Source organism: Eumetopias jubatus, unplaced genomic scaffold (assembly GCF_037043125.1).
Source record: "Eumetopias jubatus isolate StellerSeaLion01/CBP00866 unplaced genomic scaffold, mEumJub1_p1.0 scaffold_5, whole genome shotgun sequence".
In the NCBI taxonomy this organism is placed as follows: domain Eukaryota; kingdom Metazoa; phylum Chordata; class Mammalia; order Carnivora; family Otariidae; genus Eumetopias; species Eumetopias jubatus.
In genome coordinates this window covers 89,088,905-89,109,116 of record NW_028274811.1, presented here as the reverse complement: position 1 = coordinate 89,109,116, position 20,212 = coordinate 89,088,905, and the positions used below count along the sequence as shown (strand labels likewise).

The 20,212-nt window shown below is 37.6% G+C and overlaps 1 protein-coding gene across 4 annotated transcripts in view; it reads left to right on the top strand.

Moving 5' to 3' along the window:
- NSD1 (nuclear receptor binding SET domain protein 1) overlaps positions 1-20,212 on the top strand; it is a 146,508-nt gene that overhangs the window by 113,542 nt on the left and 12,754 nt on the right. For all 4 annotated transcript variants that reach the window (XM_028102646.2, XM_028102645.2, XM_028102648.2 and 1 more), the window contains 6 exons: positions 6,950-7,106; positions 8,570-8,775; positions 11,806-11,918; positions 16,808-17,077; positions 18,756-18,872; positions 19,934-20,075. In XM_028102646.2, coding sequence (XP_027958447.1) covers positions 6,950-7,106; positions 8,570-8,775; positions 11,806-11,918; positions 16,808-17,077; positions 18,756-18,872; positions 19,934-20,075 — 1,005 coding nt within the window. The remainder of the gene's footprint in view (positions 1-6,949; positions 7,107-8,569; positions 8,776-11,805; positions 11,919-16,807; positions 17,078-18,755; positions 18,873-19,933; positions 20,076-20,212) is intronic.

Here is a 20,212-nt window from a genome sequence, read left to right as displayed (position 1 = left end):
TGACCTTATTTTTATTAAAACGATGAACAAATGAAGGGCACCTGAGTGGCACAGTCATTTGAGCATCTGACTATTGGTTTTGGCTCAGGTCGTGATCTTAGGGTAGTGGGATCGAGCCCTGCCTTGGGCTCAGCGCTTATCACGGAGTCTGCTTGAGCTTCTCTCTCCCTCTGCCCATTCCCCTATCCCCTACTTCTCGCGTGCATGCATGTGTACACACACACTCTCTTAAATAAATAAACAGATGTTTAAAAAAATAAATAATAAACAAATGAAACAATAAAGAAAAGGACATGGGAAAGGAAACAAAATCACCCTTGGAAAATGGGAGAATATGATCAAAAAAGAATACAAACTTCCAGTTAGAAGATGAGTAAGTTTGGGGGACTTAATGTACAGCATGGGAACTGTAGTTAACAATACTGTATTGTATATTTGCAAGCTGCTAAAGAGAGTAGATCTTAAAAATTCTCACTACCACCCAGAAAAAAAAAAAAATTGTAACTATGTGAGGTGTTGCATGTGTTACCGAAACTTATTTCAGCAATCATTTCACAATATATACATATATCTAGTCATTCTGTTGTACACTTTAACCTTACACAATGTTATAGTTATATCTTAATAAAGCTGGGGGGGGAGGAAAGATAAACTGGAGGGAGGAAATCAATCTAAATTGGAGGGAGGGTGGGAGGAAATAAATAAATAATCCTAAATTGTCCCAAGTCCCACCATCAGAAAAAACCATTGGTTAAATTTAAGTGATACTACTTAAGACATTTGTGCATACACCCAGATAGCAGGGGTAGATACCTAGATAGAAACAGTTCTAGAAGATGGTATTAATATTGTGCAATTGTGTATCTTTTTTGTTAAATCGTTTATTCATGAATTTAAAGGGTGAAACAAAGGGAAAGTGAAGGAATTTATGAATGTCTAGAAAATGTTTCCTCACTGTTAAGGATATTAATTCCTAGAAGTTCTTCTAAAGTGGAGGAAAAATAAATTTTATATCTTTTTTTTCCTTCAACTTAAAACATCTCCTTTAGAATAGTCAGTGTTGTGCTTCTTACATACTTTTTCTTTCCATTTTTCACAGCCTCATTTTTGCTAGTTATTATAAGTGGATGATTTAGTAATCATCACTAGTCTGTTTACTGTGGTGCTTTTATAGTTCTCATTTCCTTATTTTAATTTTTTCTGTGGTGGGCTTAACTTCCAGGAAGCACCCACAGGTGCTATAATCCTCTGCTTGAGGCTATTTGACATTTGCCCTCTATACCATAAGCCTGTGTTGGTTTGCTATAAAACTTGTAAGCTACATGTTCTATTTCTAAGACTGTTGTGGACATTGCTTCACTATTTTTTTCTGATGTTATTAAGGGTGGCACCAGTTCTCTTACCTAGTTTCTTCATTACTTTTCAAATTGACGAAATTTTGTTGATTAGTCATTTGGGGGGAAAAATTTCTCTCACTTTTCTGTTTTTGAATACTGGTAATGCAATTTCATGAAAACTTGGCTGGTTATGAACATTTTGAGGGACTGATATTTGTTTATTTGAGAGAGAGCATGTGTGCGATTGGAGGAGAGGGAGAAGCTTAAGCAAGCTCCACACCCAGCTTGAGCCCAGTGTGGGGCTCAGTCTTACAACCCTGGGAGCATGAGCTGAGCTGAAATTGAGTCAGATGCTTAACCAACTGAGCCACCCAAGTGCCCTCTGAGGAACTCAATTGAAAAGTCAAAATGTGTAATTGAATGAGCATCCCTTTTGAGAAATTTGGACATACTAAATAGTGCTAAAGCCAAAAAAAGAAGTTTTTTTGACTGCTTTATGTGATTGAAAATGGTCAATTTGGAGTGTGTGTTCTTAGAAGATTTATGTAACATGACAATTTAAGGAAAAGTTAAACTTAACTGACTAGAGCTTTACACCAGGACATGGTTTGTATCCTCAAACTATGCTGCTAATACAGAATAAATAAAAAGAATGTTAAGTGCAGTTCTGTGGATAGAAAGGGAACCTTTGGTGTAGAGATGTTTTAATTCACAAAGTGGACATTTTTCTTTGTTCTTATAATACCTGCTTCTTATAACACGGTCTTGTGGTAGGTACTGCTGCCTCTTTATCGTAGCACCCTTCTTTTGTTTAGAAGAAAGTTAGAGATAAGAGTTTTGGTATTCAATAACATTTAAATATAACTTTCTATAATTCTGGTCTTAGACTAAAAACAGGTTTCTGGGAGGCTGAAGTGTAAGCTCCAAAAGTTTTCTACATTTCTTGGAGATGGGACGATGAGACAGTTTCAGCATTAGACCTTTCTTTTTATTTTTTAAGGAGAGAGAGAGAGAATTTTATGGAGGCTCCCGAGGGGCTTGATCTCATAACCCTGAGATTATGACCTGAGTCGAATTCCAGTCAGATGCTTAACTGACTGAGCCACCCAGGCGCCCCAGCATTAGACCATAATTCCAGAGTGGGATGAAATGAATGAGATGGTTTAGAGTGAGGGTGCCCATAGCATTCCTGACATGGAGCATCCTAACTGAAAAGCTATCGAATCCAATAATGGATACTCATAATGATAACTTAGTCACCTAGGAAACTTAGTAGCTGCAGCAGCAGCCCTCAAAAGTGTGATCCAAGATCCTTCGGAAGGGGTGAGGACCCAGAGGCCCTTTTAGGGGCTTCCATGAAATCATAACTCTTTTCATAATAATAATAAGATATCACGTGCCTTTTATAGTTTGTTGACATTTGCACTGATGGTTCAAAAACCAGTGGTGGGTAAAACTGCTGGCACCTAATACAAATCAAGGCATTGGCTCTAAAACATACAAGTAGAATCAGTCATTATATTCTGTATTACCACATGCTCTCAGTAAAAAAAAAAAAAAAAAGTTTCACATAAGACTGTTCTTGAATAACATTTATTAATTTTATTAAATCTCAACCCTCAGGTGAACATTGTTTTAATATTCTGTTATAATAAAATAGAAGTACACTAAAGTAGATCTGTTGCATACTGAAGGTTATCTTAAGTTAAAGCACTCATGTAGTTGAGTGGCACCTGGGTGGTGCAGTTGGTTGAGTGTCCGATTCTTGGTTTCAGCTCAGATCATCATTTAGGGTTCATGAGATTGAGCCCTTGTGTTGAGCTCCCCGCTTTGGTGGGGAGTCCGCTTGGGATTCTCTCTCCCTGTCCCCTCCCCCTGCTGTGTCACACTTTTTCTCTTCACCCCACAAGTAAATAAATCCTTAAAAAAATATTTGTGGGCGCCTGGGTGGTTCAGTTGGTTAAGCGACTGCCTTTGGCTCAGGTCATGATCCTGGAGTCCCGGGATCGAGTCCCACATCGGGCTCCCTGCTCAGCAGGGAGTCTGTTTCTCCCTCTGACCCTCTTCCCTCTCGTGCTTTCTATCTCTCATTCTCTCTCTCTCTGAAATAAATAAATAAAATCTTTAAAAAAATATTTGCAAAAATGTAAAACTTGTTAGCTCACTAACAATTTTTTATTTTGGAAAATATAGTTTTTTTTTTACAAAAATGTTATTTTTATTAACATAATAGATTTATTGTTATTTTTAAGTGAATTAACAAATGTTTTATTAGATTTATTATTAATTTTATGACCTGAGCCGAAATCCAGTCAGATGCTTAACTGGATGCTCTAAATATTTATTAGATTTATTAATTATTTTATTAGATTTAATTTATTATTTTTAAGTGAATTAATAAATATTTTAAAAATTTCTTAGTTTTGGTTCCAGTTTAGTAAGTTTTAATATTTTTAGCCTACATAAACAAAACTTCTTTGGAACTCTCCATCATTGTTCAAGAGTATAAAGTTATCCTGAGTCCAGAAAGCCTGAGAACTGCTGGTCCTACTCTCTAAGATTATCCTGCTATTAGACAACAGAGACAGAGTAGAGCCTTAGGACATTTTTGCCCGTGTAGGGAGAAAGCTGAAGGTGATCATTCAGAGTATTAGGATAATAATATGGTAAACTGCTAAATTGAAAGGAACAAGTTCCTGGAATTCAGCAATGTGCTTAAAATTTATTTTCTCTTACCTCTTCCACAGAATGTCACTTTTTTCTCTTTTGCTTTCTTTTGATGGTTCATGTAGTTTTCCCTCTTCTGTCTTACTGTCTTTCTCCTATACATCTCCCTTACTGCCACCAGATAAACTCTCCTGCCTACCTCCCATCCATTTACCCAGATTAATTCTATTGATTTCTTTTGTCATATTCTCTCTCAGCTCATATCATGTCCTTCCCTGCAAAACTGTTTGCCACTATTTCCCCTCAGCTCTGTCCTTAGCCTTTCTTCAGTGGGTATTCTTATATGCAGATTTCTTTTCATGCTATATAACCTCCTTTTAAGGCCTAGTGCAAAGGCCTTGTTGTACAGGAAATATTTCTAGTGTGTTATGAAAGCCAGCTTACTAAAAGGAAGATTTTTCTACCAAGTCCATGTAGTTGGCAAACTACACGGTTAATCAGATTGTGACTTAGCAGATAACTAAACATAAATAGGAAATGTTCTAGAAGGTGTATTATTGGGGCAGGTAAATTATGTCACTCTACATCACTCTTATGTCCCATGCTAAGATTGTTCGACTCATCCTACGAAATGCACAAGAATAGCTAAATATGAGTTTCAGAGCAGAGAGTACAGGCTATATGTATTGAGTAAACAAGTTCTTCAAACTTGTTGTAGCAACAGACTTTTTTCCAAATGAAATATCACTGAATCAAGCTTCAGTATACAACAGAGATAAAAGGAGAGCTTCTTTAATTGAAAAGGAGTTGGGTCTTAAGCACACAGTCCTGGCCCCAAGAAAATAAACACCCCAGAGCTTAACACCCCAGAGCTTATTTTAAGAGCTTGCTGCAGATGATTGAGAAAAGGAAAAAGTCAGCCTGGATAGGATGGTGTCACAGAATCTAAGTTTTTTATAGGATATTACGAGGCAAAAGGGGCACAGTAAAACTCAGATGATGTGGACATATACTTTGCTAAGGCTTTATGCCCCACTAACTTCAGGATGAGATTTGGAGTTACATGCTTGAGTCTAGCATGTTTGAAACATGCTCGTTTCTGGCATAAGATAATAGGGTATTTTTGATGGCTGCATAATATTCCTGTGTGTGTGTGTGCGCGCGCGCGCGCGCGCACACACACACACACACACACACACACACACACACACACACACACACACACACACACCACATCTTTTTTTATCCATTCATCTGTTGATGGACATCTTGGCTCTTTCCATAGTTTGGCTATTGTGGACATTGCTGCTATAAACATTGGGTGCATGTACCTCTTTGGATCGCTACATTTGTATCTTTGGGGTAAATATCCAGTAGTGCAATTGCTGGGGCGTAGGGTAGCTCTATTTTCAACTGTTTGAGGAACCTCCATACTGTTTTCCAGAAATCTTGCCATTTGCGACGACATGGATGGAACTAGAGGGTATTGTGCTAAGTGAAATAAGTCAATCAGAGAAAGACATGTATCATATGATCTCACTGATATGAGGAATTCTTAATCTCAGGAAACAAACTGAGGGTTGCTAGAGTGGTGGGGGATGGGCGGGAGGGGGGAGGCTGGGTGATAGACATTGGGGAGGGTATGTGCTATGGTGAGCGCTGTGAATTGTGTAAGACTGATGAGTCACAGACCTGTACCTCTGAAAGAAATAATACATAATATGTTTAAAAAAAAAAAAAGATGGTAGGAAGGGAAAAGTGAAGGGGGCGAAATCGGAGGGAGAGATGAGCCATGAGAGACGATGGACTCTGAGAAACAAACTGAGGGTTCTAGAGGGGAGGATGGTGGGGGGATGGGTTAGCCTGGTGATGGGTATTAAAGAGGGCATGTATTGAATGGGGCACTCGGTGTTATACGCAAACAATGAATCATGGAACAGTACATCAAAAACTAATGATGTATGGTGATTAACATAATAAAATAAAATTTAGAAAAGATAATAGGGTATTTATTATATTCCTTAAATATGAATCCTCTATCTGAAATTTTTTATAGTCTGAAACTATGAAGATTTCATCCTCAGATACATAAACTGAATTCCTCTGAAAATCTTTAGGAAGTGAAAATTCATTGTCATTGCAGTATATGTAATTATCCTGGTGTCTGAAAACCTCAGTGGAGAAGGGGAGAACATTTATTTAACTAAGTTTAGGCAATAAACCACATTAGTACCTATGATTTTGGTCACCAGTAAAAATCACAGATATTTCAGTTATAGATATCTTAAAATATTTTGCAATCATTGTTACTGCTAGATCTTATGTATTACAAAGAAACATATGTAACTCTAATCTCTTATTTTAACATTTTGATAATTATACCTTAATGTAACAGTGTCCTTTTAATTTATGTGTTAGGTTAATGTTTATAAATGTTATTCTGAAAAGAGCCCATAGGTGTCAGAGTGCCAAACATAAAAAAGATAAAAGAGTAATTTTAAAAGGGGAAAGGAACTGACCATATGGGGACTACTTATGTGTTAAACATTACTGTGCCATTTATTCACTGTTTAGTCTTCAAATAGATGTGATTATTTACTGTTCGGTGTGGAAAATTTAGTGTATTGTCTTTTAGTGAAGAGAAAGAAATGTGTATATGCCCATAACTTGACTTTGAGCGGTTGACTTCTGACCTCACTGCCCTAACCTAATTTTGCCAATGGGACCTTATGTTTATTTGCTGTGAATATAACAAACCCTCAAGGTTGTGGTTCACAGGGAATATTGGAGAGGGAATAAGTGCTCTTGTAGAAGTCTTTCTGAATAACTAAATTACTAAGCCCTTCGCTGGGAGTTAAATAATTGGTTAGGAGCAAAAGCTGTTTCAGCTGGGTTATTATATGCAGTCTTGTGATTCTGAGTGCCAGATTTTTTGATTCCCACAGGAGGCAGCCTTCTGTGCTGTGATTCTTGCCCTGCTGCTTTTCATCGTGAATGCCTGAACATTGATATCCCTGAAGGAAACTGGTATTGCAATGATTGTAAGGCAGGCAAAAAGCCACATTACAGGGAAATTGTCTGGGTAAAAGTTGGACGATACAGGTGAGTGAGCATGAAGGAAATTGGCACTGACTTCTTTTACCATCCCATCCTCTGTTTCTTGGGATCTCAGATACAGTGCTTAACTCTTTTCTTTTTTCTTTTCCTTCCTTCCTTCCTTCATAATTTTTCTGATTAAGCAAGGTCCACCCTTCTCCCCATTAATTTTCCATTACAAAAGAAAAAAACTAATTTTTATGTTTTGTGATTATAGGAATAATACATATTCCCTGTAGAGAATTCATTAATGAAAATAAAATCCATAACAAACAAGGAAGATACATTGCTAGCAGTTTGGAGTATTTTCTTAGAGACACACCAATGCATGTACCCTCAAAATAATTGGCCTTATATTTTATACTCAGTTTTGTGTCTTTTCCTTTTTAAAATTATTTTTATTGAACATGGAACATACAAAAGAATATCATAACATGCATGATTTAAAAGAATCAGAAAGGAATATCTGTGTATGTACCTCTCATTTAAAGAAAATAGCATATTGCTAGTACTTTTGAGGGTCCCTCCATGACCCTTTCTGAATCCACTCTCTTCCCACCCCGAGAGGTAAGCACTATACTACATTTTGTGTTTTTTATTCCTTTGCCTTGCTGTAATGGTTTACCACACGTATAATGTTTTGTTCTGCATGTTTTAGACCTTTTCATAAAGAAATTGTTGCTATATTTTCCTGCAGCTTGCTTTTTTCATTTACTGTTACGCTCCTGAGATTTAATAGTAGTTAGTGCAGTGCTCTAGTTCATACTTTGCTGTTCTACATTTCTTCTTGATATAGTCTTAACAAAACAGTGCAGTTCGTTTATCCATTCTCCTTTTTGGACTATGAGCATTTTGTTAGTGTTCCTTAGTGTACATGCACAGTTTTTCTAGGAATAGGGGTTTCCAGCTGAAATAGCTAATGCCAAATTGTCTTCCTAAAGTGGACGAAAAGCATTAATTTACATGCTTTTTATTTTCGGAGGCATTTCTTGGTGTCATTGTTCTATGCCCCTCACAATTTTTGAAACTTTTCCTTTTTAAAGGCTAAATTATATTTCATTGTATCATATACTATAGGTACTTTAACATCCCCTAAATGTTGGGCATTTCGATTGTTTCTAGGTTTTCATTCTTATAGATAATACTTTAGTGAACATTATAGTCAAAGCTTTGTTTATATCTTCTATGAGATAATTATTTAGTGTTAAATTATTTCCTTTATAGATTCCTTAAAGTAAAATAACTGAGTCTAAAAAGTATATATGTGAGCACATCTGTGAGAATGGCCATTTTCAGGTTTTCAGCACATACTGCTTATTTGTTCTCTAGTTAGATTGTAAAAATTGACTAGGTTGGACTTTCATGTAGATAGACATCACTATTCCTTATTCCTGTCCTAAAAGGTAGGTCATTTTCTTAGTGTCTTGCAGTCTTCTAAAGGTTTCCTTCCTTGTTTTCACCTTTCCCAGGTGGTGGCCAGCTGAGATCTGCCATCCTCGAGCTGTACCTTCCAATATCGATAAGATGAGACATGATGTGGGCGAGTTCCCTGTGCTCTTCTTTGGGTCTAATGACTATCTGTGGACACATCAGGCCCGAGTCTTTCCCTATATGGAGGGGGATGTGAGCAGCAAGGATAAGATGGGCAAAGGCGTGGATGGGACATATAAAAAAGGTAACTTTATATTTTTGTTTCTCAGGCCAACACAGACCTCTGTTGCCCAAGTATCTATTCTGTTACGTGTTAGAATTCACATATGTTCCGTTAGCGGCTGTGTTCTGCTCTCTGGGGCAGCTACAGGATTTTACAGGAAAGTTGATCCACATAATTCGTTACTTTTGAGCCTCGCCTTTATGTAACAGGAATTTCCTTGAGGGAGGTTTTTGTCTTACCAGTTCTGTTTTCTCAGCATCTTATCAAAAGTACTGGAGCTTTGGAACTATTTTATAGCCTAAACCCTGTGGTTTGCTAGACAAGAGTCAGATTCTCTAATAGAGTTGTGTTTGTTCCAAGGAAGTTACAGAGAAGTTATAGAGCAAAATAAAATAGTGAAAGTCAAAGCATAAATGTTCTGAATCAAAAGGGATTTTTTTAAGCTGGCCTAGCAGTGAAGGAGTGGGGACATTTGGGTTAGAAGGAGTTGAGTCAACTATGAGCCTCAGTTTTCTCTTACTATATAATGAGTAAAGGTTGCACTGGGAATTCAGTGAGGTAATAAAAACAACCAGCAGAGCGCATAGTTGGTATCCGATCAATGATAATTATCTTCTTCCTTTAGCTGTCCTTTGAAAGGCAGTATAGGTATCTCGTATTATTCGAAGATACTTGGACATTGAAGTATATAGATTTTGTATGGTGAGGTGGAGATTCTAAGCAGGTAAAACTTTCTCATAAGGTGAAGATTCAAAGAAAATTCTAAGCAGGTGAAACTTCCTGGATGGGGAGTGAGAATCATGTCCATAGGGAACAAGTTTCACAAAGGTTCCGTTTGCCTCCTGTCATTTCAGTGGGTCCTCACTTACCTGTTGGCCATGTGGTTTCTGTGTGGATATGGGTTATTAGTATTAACACTATAGGAGCTTGGCTCTTGAGTCTTGTAGTCTTGGATGGTCAGGGACCACTTGATCAACATCTTTGCCTGTGTAGAGCTGGCCACCACAGAGGCTGGGGGAGAAGGTAGAGTTGTAGGGACTACCACAAGTCTGATTCTGCTGAAGCTCTGGGATTCTACTCTCCTATGCCTCAACCCTGGGCTGGCGGGGTGCCTCTGCCTTCAAAGAATACATGTTTTTATGGGGGAATTGGACACAGATACAAGCAGTCAAAATGTTATTCATTGCGTGTTGTGGCAGAACTGTGCATGGTATGCTATGGGAACAGACCAAGAGGAAGCATAACTGTGCTGGGGATCAAAGTTGGAAGTCATGGATTGGTTTTTTCCAAGTGATTTTTGAGGAGTGAACCTTAATAATAATCGTTATCATTTGTTGTTTGCCAGGCCCTGTTCAGTTTGTTTTCTGCTTTAACTCCTTGTGGTAATAGTATTAGTTAGGTGTCACTATCCTTATCTTACAGATGAGGAAAGTGAGGCACATAAAAGTTAAATTACTTGCCCTAGGTGCCAGTGCCAGTAAGTAGAGGAAGATTTCAAACTCTAGCATTCAGGCTCCAGAATCTACACTCTTCACCCCTACATTGATGGTGAAGAAGTTAACAAATGAAAATCTTAACAAGAAGATAGCGCATGTGAAAGCATATGTTAAATCTAACATGTTGAGTGAATGACCTCTAGTTATGTGGTATAGTTTAATATGGGGTTGGGGGAACACAGGGCTGTTAGCCAGAAAAGGTGGTAGGTAAGTTTACATGGTCAGAGCAGAATTTTTAGGGATCTTTGAGTTTTGGGACTATAGAAGGTGAGAGGCTGTGGCCAGTGATGTCTGTGATGTGGCTGTTTTGGTAGTTCCAGGCAGAGATGACAAGATTGTGAAGTGAGGTGTCCCTGGGGTGGTAAGGATGATGGGTACTTGAATAGACATTAAGTAAACAGACTAGTCAGGACATGCTGAATAATAGAATCAAGAAAGGAGTGATTATTTAAAACACACACACACACACACACACACACACACACACACACAACAAAAGCTCTGTTAAATGTTTAACAGGGAAATGGGGAAAAGGGGATGGACCCTTTTCTTTAAAGAATTGACAGAATATGGGGAAAGCTACAGAGAGGAAAGAGGGGCAAGAATTGGAGTTCTTTTCAGAATTTTTAATCTAGGTTACAAAGAACGAATTTTGAAAAAGAATGAAAAGCTTGTTTTAAGTGGAAAAGAATGAGAATCTTAAGATTTTGTTGGACTTCTAAGATACTACAGTCTTTTAAGCACATGAAAGTACAGGACTTGAATAAAATCAGCTCTGAAGGTCTACGTATCATTACAGCTAATAATGGACGTTTACAGAGTGAATCTTAGGAGAGACTAGGACGGGTGCTCTTTAGAGAATCAGGCAAGAAGGAGAGGAAAACTTCAACTTCGAATTTCTTCCAGAGGAATGCAGCATGTTATTTGGCACCTAGGAGACAGAATGTTTCTGGAGGCAGGAGGTTCGGAACTGAGGAAAGAATTAGGCTTAATTAAGCACAGTGACTTTGCTGAACAGATACAGTCTTGTTGTTGTTGTTAGGAGATGTTATTTGGTGGCTTTTTCAAATCATTTAGCTGGATTTGTTTTGGTTTTGTTTTAAATTTTCCTCTGAAGGTGGTAGTCTATATTGTGCCATGTAGTGGTAGGTTATGTTTTGTCTTAATGCTATATCTGAATACCCTGGGGACTATAAAGTAACTTGAAAATAGCAGTAATATGTAATTCTTAGTTTTCTATATAGTGCTGGCTGATTTTTTTTTTTTAAGATTTTATTTATTTATTTGAGAGAGAGAGCACGAGTTGGGGTGAGGGGGGAGAGGGAGAAGCAGGCTCCCCGCTGAGTAGGGAGCCCGATATGGGGCTTGATCCCAAGACCCCGAGATCATGACCTAAGCTGGAGGCAGACACTTAAATGACTGAGCCACCCAGGCGCCCCAGTTGCTGGCTGATTGTTGTCTAAAACATGGATTTTCTCCAACTTTAAAGGGGAAAAAACGGCAAAATAAACAACTCCACCCAAGATTAAGTGACTTGTGCTGTGTGTTTTCTTAGCTCTTCAGGAAGCTGCAGCAAGGTTTGAGGAGTTAAAGGCCCAAAAAGAGCTAAGACAGCTGCAGGAAGACCGAAAGAATGACAAGAAGCCGCCACCTTACAAACATATAAAGGTGAGAAAAAAACGCAGGAGACTTATCTCCAGGAGAGACCCTGTTATAGAGTACTGTTTTCCTGCTGTGTTCATGAAGAGGTTTGGAAGCAGAAGCAGAGTTGCTTTTGGGTAGAGGTGTGAACTTGAAGGAAGATAAGAAAAAGTTCCAGAGCACCATTCCTAGCACATTGTCTACAGCTTCTATAAAGTCAGTTGTGTGTTGATAACTGTTTCTGTTGCCTTGGAAAGTCTTCTTATAGAAGTGGAGTGGATTAGAGTCTGTGCACAGGCAACATCTTGCAGTTTGAAGGCGACTCAAGCATGATAAAAAATGATAAATAGCCCTTAGATAGTATGAATAATACACATGGTAAGTCTTCTTGGTAATGGCTGATACTAAAGATATTTTAGGTAACCAGTATGATTAGGTTTCCCAAGGTCAGGAGAATTCATGTTATGTGTACCTAACCCCTAATGTGCCTAGTAAAAGAGTCTTCACCATTTATCATCTGGGTGCAACGGACCCTTTGTATTTTTCAATGTTTTAAATCATTTTTATGAATAATTTATAGAAGTAAAAATACAGGAATAATGAACAAATTTTTTTAGACATTTTAGTAAGTATTTATTAAAACCTCTCTTTAAAAACCCAATTTTTATTGTTAATTGCAATGTTCAAACATCAGAAAACATGAAAGAATACCATTAGCTCTATTAACAGAATGAGACTGCCCAGGTTCTTGTTGTAAAATATTTGTGGTGATGTCATGCCTGAATAAGAATACCATATTTCTTTTTTGTCAATAGAAATTCATTGTTAGTATAGCCATTGATATTTGAGTTTCTGAAGTCTTGGAGTCTGAGGTTTCGTGTAGAGATCAATTTCATCACTATCTTTAGAGTCTAATGTGGTCAAGTATATCCCAAGTATTCCATGGGACATACTGAAACTAAAAAAACTATTTAAAAAAAAAATCTGAAATTCAGATTTAATCAGGTGTCCTGGATTTTTAAAGCAACCCTACTAAAAGCAGACTACAAAGATGTTATCTCTAACCTTTCATACTTTCTGGAAAGATGACTTAATACTTTGGGCAATGCAACAGAGAAACTAAAGCGTCACTATTTCGCTGTTACATGCATAAGGTTTTGTAATTCCATCGTTTTTCTGTTTTGTTAGTTTAGTCTCTTTTGGTAAAGGTGGGAATGACTGATGAGTAACTATGAATAACGGTGAAACAGTAAAATGTTATGAGATACAGGAAATTAAGAACACTAAAATTCCATAATATAGCTTAGATTTTTTAAGGTTTTTTTTTTTTTTTAAGATTTTATTTATTTATTCATGAGAGAGAGAGAGGCAGAGGGAGAAGCAGGCTCCGAAGATTCAGGGAGCCTGATGCGGGACTCGATCCCAGGACCCTGGGATCATGACCCGAGCCGAAGGCAGACGCTTAACCATCTGAGCCACCCAGGCGCCCTTTTTAAGGGGTTTTAATGGATGTACATAGTAGTTGCAGGATAGAATGAGGGGTTTTTTTTCTTCTTTTTTTTTTTAAGTGAATTTTCTTTTTGATCTTTAGAAGACCTCTAAGAAAATAAAATTCATAAAATATCAATCCTTACAAATAAAACTGCTGAAGAAAATACACTCAAAACCTAAAATTGGGTCTAAATGGACGCTGGTGGTGGTGTACTGAGAGTTCAAATGGAGTTATTGTGCGTGGAGTTCTAAGTGTAGTTAGGCCTCAAAAGGGGGAAAAGAATCTGGTTCCCACAGTCTTAGGTGTCAGACAACAGCAAGGGAGGCATTTCAGAGTTGTACATCAAGCATAATGAGCTCTTGAGAGAGCAGCTTCCTGGGGAGTGATCTAAATCAGAGAATTTAGAAGCCAACTTCTTTCCTCCATACCCCCTCCCCACCTTTTTAAAAACAAATACATTTCCAGGAAAAATGTTAGAACAAGGGTTGGCAAACTATAGTCCATGGGCCAAATCTGGCCTACTATGGTTGGGAAAAAAATTAAAATGAGAAGAATAATTCTAGGGACATGAAGATTACATGAAATTCAAATATCAGTGCCCATAAATGACGATTTGACACTCATCCACGCTTAGGTAGAAATTGTCTTTTGCTTCTTTTATGCCACAGTGACAGAATTGAGCTACATCTGTAGCCTGTAGAGCCCAAAGTATTTACTGTCTAGCCTTTTACAGGAGAGGTTTGTTAATCCCTGATATAGAGTGAGCATTAAACTGTACTTATGTATCTATATTGTTCTTAATCATGTGGGGGTATTTTTGTTAGTTTGTTTTTGCTTGTATGTTATGTTAGGCAAGAAACTTACTTGGGATTAATAAGTTAGATCGGATGTTAAGAAAGAATGGTTGAAACATATCTTTATAGAGAGAAAAGGAGTAGGGTGAAACTTTTATGGGAGGGAGGTCAGGTAAACATACCTTGAAACAGACAGGTATGTTCTGATGCCCTATGTGTAGGACCTGCGATCGGAGGTGAGTGAGTCAGTCCTTACTGTCTGTCCCCTTAGAGTTTGCTTTCCTCAGGGTTGTGACTTCCATTTACATGTGGTAGTAGTATTCCTCCATTAACAAAAAGTTTACAGGTTTGTTTTGTTTTGTTTTTTAAGATTTTATTTATTTATTATGAGGAGAGACAGAGCACACAAGCAGGGGAAGCAACAGAAGCAGTCTCCCTGCTGAGCTGGGAGCCCGACAGGAGGCTTGATCCCAGAACTCTGGGTTCATGACCTGAACCAAGCACAGACCCTTAACCATCTGAGCCACCCAGGTGCCCCAAGAAGTGTACAGCCTTTGCCAGTATTTTGAAGTATCTGGGAAGAGATCTGGCAGAGTTACATCCTTGTAAGGTGTTATCAAGAACTGGTTTGAGGACAGTTTATTTCTATAAACAGATTGGAGATTTTATAATATTGTTCAAGAAGAGGCAAAAACTAAAATGTTAGAAATGGAACCTTTTGGGAATTTATTTATTTATTTTAAAAGATTGTATTTATTTATTTAACAGAGAGAGACACAGTGAGAGAGGGAACACAAGCAGGGGGAGTGGGAGAGGGAGAAGCAGGTGATGCGGGGCTCAATCCTGGGACCCCGGGATTATGACCTGTGCCAAAGGCAGACGCTTAATGACTGAGCCACCCAGGCGCCCCCCCCTTTTGGGAATTTAGAGGATGGAAATAACTGTTTTGCTAATCATAGTGATTTCATTTTATTTTATATATATATATATATATATATATTTTTTTTTTTTTTTTTTTTTTTTTTTTTTTAAGTAGGCTCCACGCTGGGAGCCCAATGCAGGGCTCAAATTCACGACCCTGAGATCAAGAGCCGGATGCTTAACTGACTGAGCCACCCAGGTGTCCCAGTCATAGTGATTTTAGATTGAATGGATGTGATAATCTAGAATATTTGATGTGACAAATAATTAAAAGAACATTAAAAGAAAAAATAATCATAGTATCTACCATGTTTAAGAGGCTGATAGACTCTGTACTAGACTTTTTACATATATTTCTTAATCTCACAATAATCTTGCAAGTGAAGTGATTTATCAGAATCATAAAACTCCTGAAAAGCCAATTTTTATGTATGGGATGGGTTTTTGAAGACTCACAGTTTGACTATTCCAAGTGAAATAATAACAGGTAGGGGGGAACTCATGTGCACAAATCCATCTGTTATGGAATGTCTATTTTTTTCTCAGAAAATGCTCACGGCTTCAGTGTTACAGCAGCTGTTTGATCTCTGTTTTATTCACTGTAGTTTTTAGTACTAGCACCACTACTAAATAAATACATGAGTGACATTGCTGTAGTCTATTAAAAAGATTTCAAACTATGATAATAAATATTAAAATTATTTCTTCACATACAGAAAGAATCCCAGTTACCCAGAGACATTTTCATGCCAACCATTTACCACTTAAGAATTTTTTTTTATGAAGAATTTTTTTTTTTTTTAGGGGCGCCTGCATGGCTTAGTCATTAAGTGTCTGCCTTCGGCTCAGGTCATGATCCCAGGGTCCTGGGATCGAGCCCCACATCGGGCTCCCTGCTCGGCGGGAAGCCTGCTTCTCCCTCTCCCACTCCCCCTGCTTGTGTTCCCTCTCTCTCTGTGTCTCTATCAAATAAATAAAAAATCTTTATAAAACAAAAATGTAGCAGCTAACATGGCGCCACCATGTGGTAATAGCAGAAACCCAGTTTATACTTAACTTGGCCTACCAGCTTTGAAATTATGATTTTCATAAAATGATTTTTTAAAAATTTTTGTGGGATCCCTAATGTGTATATTAAGTGAGGCTTTATGTCAGATTGCCTTAATCTTTTTTTCCTCCTATTTTTTATTGTAAAATATAGATAATGTAAAATTTATTAGTTTAATCATTTTTATATAGTTCAGTGATATTAAATGCATTCATAATGTTTGCATCCATTACCACCATCCATCTCTAGAACTCTTTTCATCTGGTTAAACTGAAACTCTGTACCCATTAAACATTAACTCCCCATTCTCCCCTCCTTGTTGCTTGGCAACTACCATTATACTTTTTCCTCTATGATTTTCACTACTCTGAGTACCTTATATACATACAATATTTGTTTTTTTTTAATCATTGGCTTATTTCACATAACATAATGTCTTCCAGGTTCATCCATATTGTAACGTGTCAGGATTTCCTTTCTTTTTAAGCTGAATAATATTCCATTATTTGTACCCCATTTAGCTGTTGTGAATAATGCCCTAAGTTCAAAATCATGTAAAATGTGGCATGCAACTTCAAAGAAAAGAAGTCTACCTTCTATAGGTCCTGAGTTGTCTTGTGTTGACTTGCCTGATGTTCTGTAGTATGTGTTTCTTCTGCAGGTGAACCGTCCTATTGGCAGGGTACAGATCTTCACTGCAGATTTGTCCGAAATTCCCCGTTGCAACTGTAAAGCTACTGATGATAACCCCTGTGGGATAGACTCTGAGTGCATCAATCGCATGCTGCTCTATGAGTGCCACCCCACAGTATGTCCTGCCGGAGGACGCTGCCAAAACCAGTGCTTCACTAAGCGCCAGTATCCAGAGGTTGAAATTTTCCGAACATTACAGAGGGGCTGGGGTCTCAGGACAAAAACAGATATTAAAAAGGTGAAGAAAATTTTTCATAATTTCCAGATTTTTTTTCTTCTTTGCAATTACTTAATATGAGTAATTATTCTTGATGAATATGAGAAAATGATCATCAGAGGAAAGATAACATAGTGTGAAGGATTAACCTTACTGTTGGGTCTTGCTGTGTCCTTCTAGAGTGTTTTTTTTTTCCTTCTAGAGATTAGGTGCTTGAGAATAGTCTCCTTTACCTCTAAAGTCCTTAGTATTGCTCATGTTCATGGTGTGTGAGGATGAAAAAATGAAGGAAATTCATAGAGATACTATGGCCTTACTTTCTCTTTTGTGACAATTCTGGAACTTGTAGTTAAGAGGAAGGGGATAGTATGTGATACAGAGGTGTTAATCACCTAATAAAATAAAAACTTTTTACTAAGGGAAAATCGGTTTTGGTTCATGGAAAATGAAGAAGAGGATTAGGCCTCTAATAAAAGTGCAGTAACATCTTCAACTTCAAACTTAGAAGGACCTGCAAGTTTCTTTTCTTTAATTTTTATTGTGTTATGTTAGTCACCATACATTACATCATTAGTTTTTGATGTAGTGTTCCATGATTCATTGTTTGCATATACGTGCCCTCCTTAATACCCATCACCGGGCTAACCCATCCCACACCCCCCTCCCCTCTAAAACCCTCAGTTTGTTTCTCAGAGTCCATAGTCTCTCATGGACCTGCAAGTTTCTAATAGAGAATATTATATAGTCTTTGTGTAGAATCAATCTTATTTGACATTTTAATAAAATAAACCTTACTCTATTTATGCTTTCTAAAGAATTTTATTGAAGTTTGTTTCTAGAAAAGGAAATGAATATTGGCTGGTCTGTTTCGTTATTTGCTAAGTAGCTATTATGTGTCTGCTGTGTGCCAGGCATTGTGCTGCAAATGCAGTGTTAAGTAAGAGAGGCATAGGCCGTGCTTTCATAAAGTTTACATTCTAAGGGGGCAAGACATTGATCAAGTAGTCACCCAGTGTGGAAGCACAATGGGTTCTGGAGGCATATGGTAAATGGTAAGGGCCTGAAACTAGCTTTGACTCTGAGAATCTTTTAAGTTGAGAATTGAAATATAAGTAGTTGTTGGCTTAGGCTAGGTGAGTGTTAAAGCATTGCTGTCAAATTGGACAGCATGAGGGAAAGCCAGTATGACTGTAGCAGAGTGAGTCAGGAGGACAGTATTATAAATGTGGAAGGGCAGCAGGCAGGGTATATTCCAAGGAAAAGGAACATAGTTTATGGAAATTGACTTTCAGGTTTTGGGGCAGTTCAAGGGATTTATATTTATATCATTTGAGATGAGAGAGTGTTTGTATCATATAAGACTATAATATTACTAAATTCTATACATGTAAAATTATTTTTTCAACCCCTTGACTATTTTAATGGAGCCCTAGTTTACTTACTTCCATGTTGGTTGATCTTTAATGTCCATTCCCAGTCTTTCTCCTGGTGACAGTGATAGGAGTGAGGAGGTGTTTTTCATTGTCAAATAGTTGAAGCATCATATTTATGTTTCTTGAATAAACCTTTGTTAAATTGATTAGGTACATGTACATGAACTGCTTTGGAGATTGTTATTTTCATTAATTTTTTTTTAAAATAAGGTGTACCTGGGAATACAGTTGTGCTTTTTGCCATTAAGAACTATTTCTTGTTCTAGGGTGAATTTGTGAATGAGTATGTGGGTGAGCTAATAGATGAAGAAGAGTGCAGAGCTCGAATCCGTTATGCCCAAGAACATGATATCACTAATTTCTATATGCTTACTCTAGACAAAGTAAGTGTTATTTCCATTGTTATAAGATTGTGAAATTGATATTGTCCCAGCCATAGTGTTTGTAGGCATGTAATTCACTGCCCAAAACAGCATCTTTCCCTTATATTTGTAGGGTTTGCTTTGTCGAGGTTCTGGAGTAGCTAAATTTGCTCATTTCTGGCCACACATCCCTTGCCAGAGTCAGCAGAGCTACTGTTTGCATTCTTTTTGAACTGTCCTATACAAGTTGGGTATTACGTCTTTTAGTGTTTTTCCTATTAGATTAAAACCTGAAGCCAGCCAAGTAAATAATCATTCTTTCATCCTTTTATTTTACAGATTCAGAAACTGATTTGTTAATATTTAGTTCATTGACAAGGTCATATAAATTGTAGAACTCCGCTTCTGAACCCAAGTCATCTTTCCAATCATAGGAATTTGCTGATGAGTTTAATTTCATTGGTGCCTAGAATTATATTTGGGACTCATTCCTAATTCCAGCATTCTAATATGTTTATTTTCTGTGTATTTGACATTCTTCCTTGCACCTGAATACTAAGGTCTGCTAGCAATCCCCGACCCCTTCCATTGGCTATTATAACAATTCTTTCCTGGTGTAAAACTTCATGAACATTTATTAAGTTGAACCCTTTGGTTTGTGAGATCATCACCTCCAGATATTCAGATCTTCATTTGGGATGGGGTCTCAACATCAGTATTAAAAACTCCTTAGCTGATTTCTAATGTGTAGCCCCAGGGTTCAGGACCACCAAATTGAGAGGATGGGGCAAGCTGCTGCTTCTAGGGCAGTGGTCCTCAAACTTCAGCATAAATCAAAATTACCTACTGGGCTTGTTATAACACGGATTGCTGGGCCCTCCCTCAGAGTTTCTGCTTTTAGTATATCTGAAGTGCAGCCCAAGAATTTGTATTTCCAACAAATAATTGATATGGTGCTAGTGATAGATTAGTGACTACACTTTGAGAACCACTCCTGGGAGAATCAAATTATACAAATAGGAACTCTAGCTTGTTAGAATATATAGGAAGTATCTAATGAGCATCATCTCTTGGAATTCTAGGACCGGATCATTGACGCTGGTCCCAAAGGAAACTATGCTCGGTTCATGAATCATTGCTGCCAGCCCAACTGTGAAACACAGAAATGGTCTGTGAATGGAGATACCCGTGTTGGCCTTTTTGCCCTGAGTGACATTAAAGCAGGTAAGAATCAGTTAAGGATTCTGGAGCTAAGAAAGGAATTTCAGGTTTTATCATCTAAACATCCCATATGTCCTGTAATCCAAAATGAGGTCTGCAAACTCTTGGGAATACAGAAAAGACTTTCCAGGTGGTACTTG